Consider the following 13521-nt stretch of genomic DNA (forward strand, 5'->3'; position numbering starts at 1 on the left):
TACATTTATTTTAAATGAATTTATGTAAAATAACATTTTAATCATTACATTTATTTCTAAAAATTCCTTTGTTTTTCAAATCTGCCACATCTTGTAAAAAAAAACTTATTTTGTAAATTACACACAGTAAAATTCATTCTTTCTGGTGTACATAGAGTTGTATAATTATCACCACAATCAAGATACAGGACTGTCCTCATGCTGCCCTTTTGTAGTCCAACGTTCCCCGCTATCTTTAACCTCTGGCAACCACTTATAACTTTTCTGTTCCTATAGTTTTGCCTTTTCTAGAATGTCATATAGATTAAGTCACACACTATGTCTCTTTTTCATTCTGGCTTCTTTCACTCAGCACAACACATTAGAGGCTCACTCATGTTATACCAAATCAATAGTCTATTTCTTTTTATTGCTGAGTAGAACTCCATTGTGTGAATATACCAGTTTGTTGAACCATTTCAACCTGCTGAAAGACATCTGGGTTCTTTTCAGTTTTTAGTAATTATAAATAAGTTGCTATAGTTTGTGTGCGCGCGCGCGCGTGTGTGTGTGTGTGTGTGTGTGTAAACATAAGTTTCCACTGCCAAGTAAATACCTAGGAGTTGGATTGCCGAGTCATAGGCTAAGTGTATGTTTAATTTCACAAGGAGCTGCCAAAATGTTTTTCCAAAGTGGCTGTGCCATTTTGCATTCCTCCCTTCAGTGTATCCTTATCAGCTCCTCTTGCTATGGTGGTTTTCTCCAGACATTTAATAGGTGTGTCCTGGTATCTCACTGTAGTTTTACTCTGCATTACCTAATGATTATAGATATTGAGATTTCTTCATATGCTTATTTGCCATCTGCACATATTCTTAGGTTAAAGCATCATTTAAAATCTGCTCCTCATTTTGTAACTGAGTTATTTGTTTTCTTATTTTTGAATTTTGAGAGTTCCAAATATATGCTGGATATAAGTCCTTTATCAAGTGTGATTTACAAATATTTTCTTCTAGTCTGTGACTTGTCTTTTCATTTTCTTAAAAGTGTCTTTCTCAGAGCATATTTTAAAGTTTTGATGAAGTCCAATTTATAAATTTTTTCCTTTTATGGATTCAGGTATTATATCTAAGAATCCTTGCCTAATCCTTGGTCATAAATATCTTCTACTATGCTTTCTTTTAAAGGCATTAAGAGTTTTATATTTAGGTTTATGACACATTTTGAGTTAATTTTTGTATAATCTGTGAGGTATATTTACATATGAATGTCCAATTGTTCCAGCACCATTTGTTGAAATATTATCTTTTCTCCAATGAATTGCCTTTGCAATTTTGTCAAAACTGATTAACCATATTTGTATGGGTCTGTTTTTGAACTCTACTTCCTTCTGTCTCTGTGTGTCTTTCCTTTTGCCAACACCATACTGTCTTGGTTACTGCAGCTTTATAGCAAGTCTTAAAAACAGGTAGTATGAAGCTTTCAACTTCACGTTTTTTCAAAATTGTTTTTACCTATTCTAGCTCTTTGTTTTTTCACACAAATTTTCAAATCAGTTTGCCAATATCTGCAAAAAGTTCTGCAGGAATTTTGATTGCTTCCTCTTTACCCCTCCTCCTCCCCATTTCTGATGGGTTATTTAAAAAAAAAATCATCCCAGGCACTATTATTATTTCATCTATGTGGACTTGGCTTTTTCCTAAATGAAAAAATCTCTGACTCTTCATGGAAATCAAATAAATTATTACTTGTCAGTATTCCTGCTACAGAATATTGAGCTAACTGTGTGTCAGTCTTCCATAACTGACTTTTAAAGACTGCACTGCAGTCTTGGTGTATTTGTGTAAGAGTTCTGAGTGCTTTTCTGTATATGTTGTATAATCATGTCATCTATAAATAGAGACAGTTTTATTTCTTCCATCTCTCTGTCTTTTATTCCTTTCTCTTGCTTTATTGCACTGGCTGGGTGCTATGCCACTTTTCCCTGGATGTTTTAAAACTTTTTTATTATCTTCAAACATAGTATGCATAGTTGTTTTATAGGATGTATTTGGTAATTCTGATATTGATGCCTTCATGTGTCTGTTTCTCTTGTCTGTCTTCACGTGTGCATGGCGTTCTCCTTGTGTGCATATCTCCGTCCATAGTTCCCCTTTTCATAAGGAAACCCTACTCCAATATGCTCTCATCTTAACAAATTACATCTGCAATAACCCCGTCTTCAAACAAAGCCACATTTGGAGATGCTGGAGACTTCAACATACGGATTTGGTGGGAGCACCATTCAACACATAGCATGTTCGTTCTCATTCATAGTATACTGCTGCCTTTGATGCCTGGTTATCACTATGTGGTTGTCATGACACTGAAAATATTGTTTTCTGTAATAACTTGAAGTCTAAATAGAAGGCGCCTTCCTTTAGTGAATATTATTGGTTTCTGCAAAGTACCTGGGTTTGAATCCAGTCTAGAAGCAGTATGAACCAAGTTCAAGGGTTGAGGTTCTCTGAATTACCCGAATGGTGGAAACTCAAGCTACAAATCTACAAAAGGGTTGGCTTACCCCTACTTCACACCTACTCAGATTTGGTAGCTCCTTGGCTCCCCTTTATTGTAGAGGGCATCTTCTATTAGACCATCTACCTTACACAGACCTTGTAGTTTGATATTTGACCTTGCTCTCACCTTCCACCCCATGAAGACATGAAAATTTCCAAGACTGGTAAATGATCTAAGGGCAAAAGTGGCTTTTATACTCTGTTGTCTCTCCAGGTTACCATTTTCCTTTTCTATTTTTTTTTTTTTTTTTTGGAGGCAGGGTCTTGCTTGTTGCCCAGGCTGGAGTGCAGTGATGTAATCATAGCCCACTAAAGCATTAACCTCCTGGGCTCACACAATCCTCCCACCTCAGCCTCCCAAGTAGATGGGACTACAGCTGTGTGCCACCATGTCCAGCCCATTTTAAAATTTTTTTGTAGAGACAGAGTCTCACTATGCCCAAGCTGGTCTTGAACTCCTGGGCTCAAGCAATCCTCCCACCTCGGCCTCCCAGAGTGCTGGGATTACAGATGGAAGCTGCTGTGCCTGGCCCATTTGCCTTTCAATTCTGGCTTTATTATTTCTTACTGTGAAAAATATTTTAAAGAATATTCTTATCTAGAATTTTAAATTTTAAGTGGAAGAGGATTGGTCTGAATAACTTAAGCTCACTATTTGAAAAAAGGAAAACTTAGTCCGTTTTCTTCAGTAACCTCTGTGTGTATTCAGAACTAGCACTTATTGGTCATTTCAGGCTGATGAAATATTTATTCAAACGTTTCTTGTTTAAAACAAGTAATAATTCAGTGTCCCATAATATGAGAAAATTTGAAACTCAATTTTTCTTCAGGGCTCATCTAAAAACCCTCACGTTAAATCTGGATTTATTTGGTATCCATTGAAATGTGACAAAGGAAAAATGGTTCTAATATGAAATAATAAGAAAAAATCTATCTTTAATATCTGAAATGGAGCCTTTGCTGATATTAGCATCCGAAGCTAGTGGCTAGCAGCTAGGATTTAATATTATTGGGAGCTGTTTCTCCTGAACTGTATCAAAGAAGATCGCTACTGGCATTTTGAATGTAAATAAGAGAGAGATGAAGGCCTTGGTTACCAAAATAAGGGGAGTATATGAATGGCTAATCTAGGGAAAAGGTACATTGTGGGGAGATTACTTTTTTAATGTCAATTTTACAACTCTGTCGACATAAATAGCAATATGTGGATAACAGTAAACCAATCACATGATTGGAGAACTCTTCGAATGTCTTGTGAGATGGTGATTCATGGGCCTGGAATTCAGCTCAGCAGAGAACATAGTAAAGATCTCCTTCAGAACAAAAGTCATGAAGGAGAGGGATCAAAGAGTCCTGATGTAATTATTTTTTTACAGATGATCAGGCTGCCAGGTACTTTGCTCAGCCTCCTACTGATACCTTTGGATATTCTTAGATGGTGAATGAATCCATTTAGTACCTCTTCTTTTGCATTCATGTCAACCAAACACAGGGACATGGTTACCTCCAGAAAGGAAGAAAATGAGCTAAAAGGTCCCTGTGCTTGACAGAGAAGCAGAGGAAATGTGCCCCAAGCAGCCTTAAATAATGTGCATGTGCCCTCAGTCACAGTGTGAAGGGCCTGGGGGTATCTGAGCACACTGGGAACTGAACCCCCACTTTTCATACAGAGAGCCCCAAAGGCCTGCCTCTGTCAGCCCCTCTCCCTGCCCCACAACAAAGCAAGTGCCCTCCCCAGAGCAGGGGAAGCAGGGCCTTACCTGTGCTGTCCTCCCCAAGGCCTTCTGCAGTCTCCCGAAGCTTAATGTCCATCACCCTTGTGGAAATCATGTTGAGCTCGCTGAAATTAGATGGAAATTCACGTTACAGAAACGTGGTTAGCAGAAGTTACCCATGAGTGAAACGGTGTTCGTGACCGCATTTGCCATGATCTGGCCTGCACACACCCCAGCAAAGACAGTCCAGGGCAGAGTACAGCGCAGTACAGGCCAAAACCACGTCCACAGCCACAAGATCAGCAACCGCAACAGTGTTTAATCACTGACTGGGGCAATTTAATGGAAAACAGATCACTGAAACAAATGCTTCACTAATTTACACAATGCAGATTAGGTTTCTTTCAAAACAGTTTTTCTCAAATTATAAGAAATGATTTTTTTTCTCTTGTTTACTACAGGAAGTTTGGAAAATAGAATGAAAATCACCCATAACCCAACCAAGCAAGGATCACTACAGTTAATGTTTTCATTTCCTTCCAATAATTTTTTACGCAAATATTTTGTCCACATGCACACATATCATATTAGGAAGCTTGACTTCCTGATTGTCTTACTTATACCACATCATTAAAATTCTTCACATGTTATTTTAATGGCTACCTAATATTTTGATATACTACTGTACCATCATTTATTTACATTGAGATTCTTTTTTTTCGAATGCAATGAAAAATTTCAAACAGATACAAAAATGTGAAGAACATACAATGAACTCAAGATACGGCTAATCTTGCTTCATTTTTACCCCCACACCCCATCCCACTCCTAGGAGGTGATTTCTAAGCAAATCATCCCAGACACGATGATCATTTCATCCCTATAAATTCAGCTGCTTCCTGAATAAAAAAATCCCTCACTCTTCATGGAAATCAAATACACGATTATTGGTCAATATTCCTGCTACAGAATACTGGACTAATGGTGTCCATGCCTTCCATAGCTGACTGTTACAGTAGGCTCTGCCTCCAAGGAGGCGAAGGTTGCCCACCGACCAAGGGACAACAAATGGATCTCATGTCGCATGGAAGGTTTCAGAACTTACTCATGTTTTACATCCCAAGCATCTTCACACGGATAAGAGCATAACATGGGGTGGAGGAAAGGGGCAAAGACTTGGATGTTAAGCAGTTCTGGGGTGGCATCTTTACCTACCACCTACCAGTGCCAGGCCTCAGTATCCTCATAGGCAAAAGGAAGATGATGATACTATGATGAAATGAGACCAGGACACGGCATGCAGCAGGCACAAGCTGAGCCCTGCTGTCAGTTCCCGCAGCCCACTCCTCACTGCCGCGTGCTACTGTTTATGCACAAAGGCTTCCAGAGCACACATGCCCGGCACGGCCTGGCAGCAGGTAAGCGCCGGTCGTCCAAGCAAATGGCTCCCTTCAAAGTCGCCATTGTCAGTCACGGGACGAACACCCGGCTTCCCAGCTGACCCCTGTGCTTCCGGATCCCCACCGCCCGATGGGCTCAAACCACTGCCAGGTGACTGATGAAAACATGTTCAGGGTTGCAGAGGAATGTCTGCCCAGAGACCGCAGGCCGCACAGGTGGAGAACCGTTTCCTTCATGTGACATGCCAGGTGGAGACACCCCAGAGCTGTGACAATGGAACATCAGCTCTGTTGGGCCAAGTAACTTGTCTTTCTGAACACGCGTTCCCCAAACCGCAGTAAAGTTCAAGGAAACGCCAGATGTAAAACCGTACTTAGAAAGGCAGTGTGGCAAATGCCCATCCCTCCCAGACCTCCTTTTGCTCCTCACACGAAGACAGTGCTTCTCACTGGAACTCCAAGGTCAAGTCAGGCCACCTCAGTGTCCCCTCAACCAGCACCTGCTCTCCACCCTTCTACTCTTGGAGTTTTGAGAGCTCTAAATCCAAGTCAAAGAAAACTTACTCTTTAAACGAAATCCGGACGGGCACGGCCTCTTCATGGGTTCTAATGAACTCACTAGAGTGCTGAGCCTCCAGCCCCCGCTGCAGGGCACAGCACCTTGTCAGTGTGTATCTGGGCACCCACAGAATCCAGGGGAGTCCTGCCTCTCAAAAAGACCCCTTAATGTGGAGGCTGCCCCACTCCCTCTCCCTCCACCCTAACTGACCACCGGCTCCTTCCCAGCTTAGAGCAGAGTTCCATCGTTAGTCTCAGCTTCTATTGAAATATTTCTACAGAAGTTAATTCACATAAAGAATGAGAACAGATTTTAATATGGTATTTTAAAGATTTCAATCTATTATATTTACCTACACAATGCAAAGAAAAATATCTGTACCCTGACTCCATACATCTGAGCACATAATTATGTATGAAAGCTTTAGTGTTCACCCCACAGATTCCCTAATCCCACACCACCCTCCAGGCTGTTTGGACCCCTGTGGATCCTTTCTTGCCTCCCAGTACCGTTCTTTCACATTGCTCACCAAGGTTGTCATCAATAACTTGTTTGGGAGGTGTGTCTGCCTAACATCCCTTCCTCCCACAGCTGTGGGTTTTGAGGGGTGAGTGCTATGCCTATTACATTCACTGCTCCTTTACCAGTACCCAGGACAGTGCCCGACCAAAGAACTGAACAGAGCACACGAAACAAGAGAACTGACAAACTAGAGGGGCTTCTGGGTATTAGAATCCTATGAGATCTTGGAATAGCAATTCATTTAACTTCAGAGAGCTGTAGAAAGACCCAGAAAGAGTGACTGTTGGTTCACCTTTCCCTTGTTAGTTTGAGGAGGTGATTTAATCTACCTGTGGTCAGCATTAGGGAAAACATCCACCTTTATTCAGTCTTTACACCTCCCTTTCCAACAGTGCTCTCCCTCACTTTCTTCCCATGGCAGGGTTCTGCCATCTACCCTGTGTCACCTTCTTGCAGGTCAGTATCAGCAGTGATGTCCTCTCAGAGGTAACTATTTTAAGTAGAAAACTCCAATGAAAGGAAGTAACTGCCAACAAAGATTGTAAACTCCAGAAAAACATCCTTCGAATTTAAAGGTAGGTTAGACTTCCAAATGGTAGAGTAGCCGACACCACAATAAAACTTTCCACTGATGATAAGTATAAACTATGGTGAAAAGATTAAAAACAATCATTTGAAGGCAGTTATGAGCAACCAAAAGCAGAAATTAAAGTGGAATCAACTCTTTTTTTCTTTTTTATTATTTTTTAATTTTTAATTTTTGGAATCAACACTTAAAAGAAGGAAACTGCAGTAGGAGTGATTTATGTGTGTAGGGCTTTTGGCCTGGAAAAGGTCTCAGGTATGTTTATTGTGGAGTGGCTGGAGCTCAAATAGAAAGCCATAATCTTATTGGCTTGATGAATCCAAGAATGGAATTTAGGACTGCCAGAGCAGACGGAAACTGAGGGAGAATATCTTAGGAAGGAAAAAACTTCAGAGACAGGGACACCAAAATCCACATGTAAGCCCCTTCCTAATTATTGGCTCCCCTCCCCTGAATTCTGCACATACTGGGGAGACTCCAAGGAACCAGGCAGAAGGTAACAGCTGGGAGGTTGAGGGAAATGAACTAAAATTTTTCTACTGCTCACTGCAGGAGAGACAGAGTTCACAGGGAACAAATAGCCTGCCAGAATAAAATCAGTAATCTTCAGGACAGCATAACAGATTCCAGAGTTCCTATGAAATATCATTTACAATGTCTACCATATAATCAAAATTTAAAAAACATGTAAAGAAATAGGAAAATATGACCCATAGTCATGACAATAAAACACCTAAGAGAGAATAATCCTGAGTGATCAAAATTCTTAAATAGCAGACAAAGACTTTAAAGAAGCTACTTAAAACAAAAATGTAGCCATAATGAATAAAAAGATAAAGAATTTCAAATTAGAAACATACGATATAAAGAAGGAACAAATGGAAAACATTCAGATGAAAACTGTAATTTCTAAAATAAAATATTTATTAAATGGGCTTAACAGCACATTGAAGACATCAAAAGAAAGGATCAATCAAATTGAAGAAAGATCAATAGAAAAGATCCAATCTGAAGAACAGAGAGAAAAAAGACTAGGAAAAAAAGTGAATGTGAACACAGCCTCAGTGACCAATGGTACAGTATTTATTTGTCTATCTCATATATATATATATATATATATATATATATATATATATATTTTATACTTTAAGTTCTAGGGTACATGTGCATAACGTGCAGGTTTGTTACATATGTATACTTGTGCCATGTTGGTGTGCTGCACCCATTAACTCGTCATTTACATCAGGTATAACTCCCAATGCAATCCCTCCCCACTCCCGCCTCCCCGTGATAGGCCCTGGTGTGTGATGTTTCCCTTCCCGAGTCTAAGTGATCTCATTGTTCAGTTCCCACCTGTCTATCATATATTTAATTGAGCCCCAGAAGCAGGGAGTGGGGGGAGTGAGGAAGCAGGAGAGAGAAAGAGGGAAAAGGAGAGAGAAGAGAGAAGTAGAGAGAAGGGGTGGGGGGTGGAGAGAGAGAGAGAGGGAGGAAGGGAGGGAGGGAGGGGGAGGAGGGGAGGGGAGGGGAGGGGAGGGGAGGGGAGGGAAGGGAAGGGAAGGGAAGGGAAGGGAAGGGAAGCAGGAAAAAATATTTGGAGAACTTATGAATAATAATTTCTCCAAAATAGTGGAAAAGATAATGTTACAGATCCGAGAATCTTAGCAAACGCCAAGAAAACCACAACAAGGCACATCATAGACCTCAAAGAAGTGTGGAACACAGCGTAGTGTACTAAAACCAAAGAGGAAGAGGAAATCTTGACAACAGCCAGAGAAAAATGACACATCATAAACAGGCAAACAATATAAATGACCAACAATGATAAGAAAATGCAACAGAATAGCCTCTTTAAAGTGCTGATAGAAAACAAAGAACAACCCGATATTCTATATCCAGAAAAATTATCCTTCAATAATGACAGCAAAATATAGACATTTTTAGATAAGTGAAAAGTGCGGCGGGGCGCGGTGGCTCAAGCCTGTAATCCCAGCACTTTGGGAGGCCGAGACGGGTGGATCACGAGGTCAGGAGATCGAGACCATCCTGGCTAACACAGTGAAACCCCATCTCTACTAAAAAATACAAAAAACTAGCCGGGTGAGTTGGCGGGCGCCTGTAGTCCCAGCTATTCGGGAGGCTGAGGCAGGAGAATGGCGTGAACCCGGGAGGTGGAGCTTATAGTGAGCTGAGATCCGGCCACTGCACTCCAGCCCGGGTGACAGAGCGAGACTCCGTCTCAAAAAAAAAAAAAAAAAAAAAAAGAAAAGTGCAAGAATCTGTTTCCAGGAGATATGCACTACAGGAAATGCAAAAAAAAAAGTTTTTTAGGATGAAGGAAAATGATACCAGATTGAAACTGAAAGCTATAGAAAGAATGAAGCACAACGAATGTGGTAAATATGTGGGTAAATATTAAAAAGTACATGTTTTTCTTCTCTAAATTTATTTAAATGCATATAACAACTATAAAAAACTATTATGAATTTACAATGTATGTAGATGTAATATGTGACTATAACATAAAGGTAGGAGTTATACATATGACTAGACTATCACAAGGTTCTGGTGTTTTATGTGAAGTGGTACAAGATTAACGCTAAACAGACAGTGACAACTTCAGAATTAATACTGTGATCCCTAGAGCAAACACTAAAAAATGTAATGTAAGGAAGTTTAGCTAAAAAGCTAAAATAAAATTTATAATGGGACACCCAAAAATTCAATAAACCCAAAGAAGGCAGAATGGGAAGAACAGAGAAACAAAAACAAAACCAAGCCGGCGCGGTGGCTCACACCTGTAATCCCAGCACTTTGGGAGGCCAAGGCGGGTGGATCACGAGGTCAGGAGTTCAAGACCAGTCTGGCCAACATGGAGAAACCCCGTCTCTACTAAAAATACAAAAATTAGCTGGGCATGGTGGTGGGCACCTGTAATCCCAGCTACTTGGGAGTTATTAGCTGCTGAGGCGGGAGAATTGCTTGAACCTGGGAGGCAAAAGTTGCAGTGAGCCAAGATCATGCCATTGTACTACAGCCTGGCGACAGAGTGAGACTCTGTCTCAAAAAAAAAAAAAAAAAAGAAAACCAGATGGGATACATTAAAAAGTGGAAAAATGATCAATATTAAATAAAAATATAAAGCTTCTAAAAAATCATCAGAACCTATCTACTTGATGTTGGGATAAGCAACGATGTCTTACACATGCCTAAAATAAAAAACCATAAAAGAAAAAATGTATAGTTTGCACTTCATCAAAATGAAATACTTCTGCTCATCAGAAGACAATGTTAGAAAAATGAATACGTAAGTGACTGGTAGAGAGAAAATATTCATAAAAAATATCTGACAAAAATAAAACCACTTGTATCTAGCATGTATAAAGAATCCCTAGAACCCAATAAATGAAAAGCAAACAATCCCTTGCCTTAAACTTGGGCAAATTATTTGAAATACAGGCAAATAGACAATAATGAAATGTCACATGAAAAAGAATATAATTAAGGAAACATCAGACAAACCCAAATGGGAGACATTCTGTAAAGTAACTCTGCAGTACTATTAAAAACATGTCAAGGACAGGAGGAAGGCCAAGACACTATTACAGAATAGAAGCAATATATGATCCAGGACTGGAAAATGAGGAAGTGCTATAAAAGCCACTATTGGGACAAATGACAAAGGTTACATATGGACTGTGGATTACATAATAACATCACATCAATGTAAAATTTGCTGATTTTTATGACTGTAACTATAGTTATTAAAAAGAATGTTCTTAGCCGGGCGTGGTGGCTCACACCTGTAATCCCAACACTTTGGGAGGCCAAGGCAGGTGGATCACAATTTCAAGACCAGCCTGACCAATATGGTGAAACCCCATCTCTACTAAAAATACAAAAATTAGCTGGGCATGGTGGCACATCCCTGTAATCCCAGCTACTTGGGAGGCTGAGGCAAGAGAATTGCTTGAATTGGGACCTGGGAGGCAGAGGTTGCAGTGAGCTGAGATCATGCCACTGCACTCCAGCCTGGGATACAGAGCAAGACTTCATCTCAAAAAACAAAAACAAAAACAACAACAAAAAAAAACAAAAAACAGAAACAAAAACAAAACAAAACGAAAAAACATAAAAAAGTTCTTGTTCTTTGGAAGTACATATGTGATTTTTTGAGTTCACTACCAGTCCAAAAAATGTTATAAACTTATAGATATATATATTCTTTATATAAACATATAAAGAAATAAGGATATATCAAATGAGGCAAAGTGAAAAATTGGTAAATGTGACTAAAAATTATGTGATAAATTCCTTCATTATGTAACTTTTCTGTAAATTTGGTATTATATCAAATAAAAAATTACACAAAAATTATCCAAAAAAAAAAAAAAAGAGAGAAGCACTAATTTCAGAACGGCAGTGTGAAGAATTTGGTGAAAAGTTTGACTCATACACAGGGAAAAAAATCAGGCAATAGAAACTTACTTTAAGAGGGCACAGGTGTTGAACTCCTCAGACAAAACCTTCAAAGCAGCTATTATAGATATGCTCAAAGAAATAAAGGAAGATGTGCTTAAAGAGTTAAAGGAAGGGATGATTACAAGTTTATCAAATTGAGATTATTAAAATAGAGGTAGAAACTATAAAAATAACAAACTGAAAATTCTTGAGTTGAAAAGTATAATAAGTGAAATGAAAAAATTCACTGAAGAGGCTCAACAGGAGATTTGAGTTGGCACAATAAAAAAATCAGCAAATTTTAAAAATGCAATTTGAAGGAAAAAAATGAACAGAGGCTCAGAAAAATTCGTCATTAACTATACCAATATTCAGAATGGGAGTCCCAAAGGAGAGGAGAGAGAAAAATGTAAAAAAATGATTATCTGAAATTATAGCCAAAAACTTTCCAAATTTGAGGAAAAATAACCTACATACCCAAGTAGCTCAAAAATATTCAAGTAAGATAAACACAGAGGTCTGCTCCCAGACACAGAGTAAAAATGTGAAAGCTAAAGATAAGGAGAAAAACTTGAAAGCAGCAAGACAAAAAAAGACTTATCATGTAGATGAAAATCATCATAAAATTTATAGCTAATTTCTTATCAGAAACAATGGAGGCCAGAAGACAGTAGGGTGACATATTCAAAGTACCAAAAGAAAAAAATTGTCAACCAAGAATTCTGTATCCAACAAAGTTATCTTTCAGAAATGAAGATGAACTAGAGATATTAAAGATAAACAAAAACTGAGATGATTTTTTGCTAGCAGACCTGTCTTACAATACATATTAAAGGAAGTTCTTCTGGCCAAAAGCAACACCAAGCAGTAACTTGAATTGACACAAAAAAATCAGAGGCATCAATAAAGGTAATTTTGTAGGAAATTATAAAAGACAGTATAATTGAATATTTCTTCTCATCTTTTTTCTTATAGCTGATTCAAAAAGCAATGGCACAAAATGGTATTAAAAATTGCACTGTTGGGACTATAACATATAGCAATGTAGTATATTTGACAATAACAACAAAAAGGAGGTGGGTGGAAATGAAATTTTTGTAAATTTTAAAACTTCGTATTTTCCTGATGCCTCAACATCCTCACAAACAGGCTGTGAACAGCATGCCTAGGCAACCAGGTGTTCCAGTGTGAGAAGGCTGGTCCCTGCAACAAGTTCCCCTTCTTGTCCCCTGACTATGACCTAGTGACATTCAAATGAACCAGTAAGATCCTCTCATGATTCTTGCAAGTGTACTCCACCCTAATCCCTAATAAAAGCACTTGCCCAGGGATCCACACTGTTACTTATCTCCCCACCTGCTCTGTTGAGTCTGCTCCCTAGGAGCTCCCCCAATATGATCCCATGCATGGTGTGGCATGCCACACCTCCTTCTCTAGGACCTGTGAGTACAACAAATCCTTTAATGGCATCTGTCTCTCCAGGTGCAATTTCCATAGTCATGTGGAATGATCCTTAAACACCCTAAAAGGGGAATTTATTACCCCGTTTACAACATAGCTACATTGGAGTAAGAAAATGACATCAGATGGTAACATGATCCACAAGAAAAAAGAAAGAAAAACAAAAATGGTAAAAGCTCAATATATTTTGTACAGACCCTATAAATATGTTTTTTTCTCCTATTAGTTTCTTTAAAAGAAAGAAAATGATATAAAAATATAATTATTGGGTCTATGACAA

At 38.9% G+C, this 13521-nt stretch overlaps 1 protein-coding gene across 6 annotated transcripts in view; it reads right to left on the reverse strand.

Annotated features, from left to right (window-relative positions):
* CRACDL (CRACD like) overlaps positions 1–13521 on the reverse strand; it is a 146842-nt gene that overhangs the window by 50919 nt on the left and 82402 nt on the right. For all 6 annotated transcript variants that reach the window (XM_077958835.1, XM_077958834.1, XM_077958833.1 and 3 more), the window contains exon 2: positions 4298–4377. Coding sequence is in view for 4 of the 6 variants with exons in the window: in XM_028832204.2 (XP_028688037.2) it covers positions 4298–4377 (80 nt within the window). In the remaining 2 variants the exon portion in view is untranslated. The remainder of the gene's footprint in view (positions 1–4297; positions 4378–13521) is intronic.

The sequence above is a fragment of the Macaca mulatta genome, chromosome 13, assembly GCF_049350105.2.
Source record: "Macaca mulatta isolate MMU2019108-1 chromosome 13, T2T-MMU8v2.0, whole genome shotgun sequence".
NCBI classification, from domain to species: Eukaryota; Metazoa; Chordata; class Mammalia; order Primates; family Cercopithecidae; genus Macaca; species Macaca mulatta.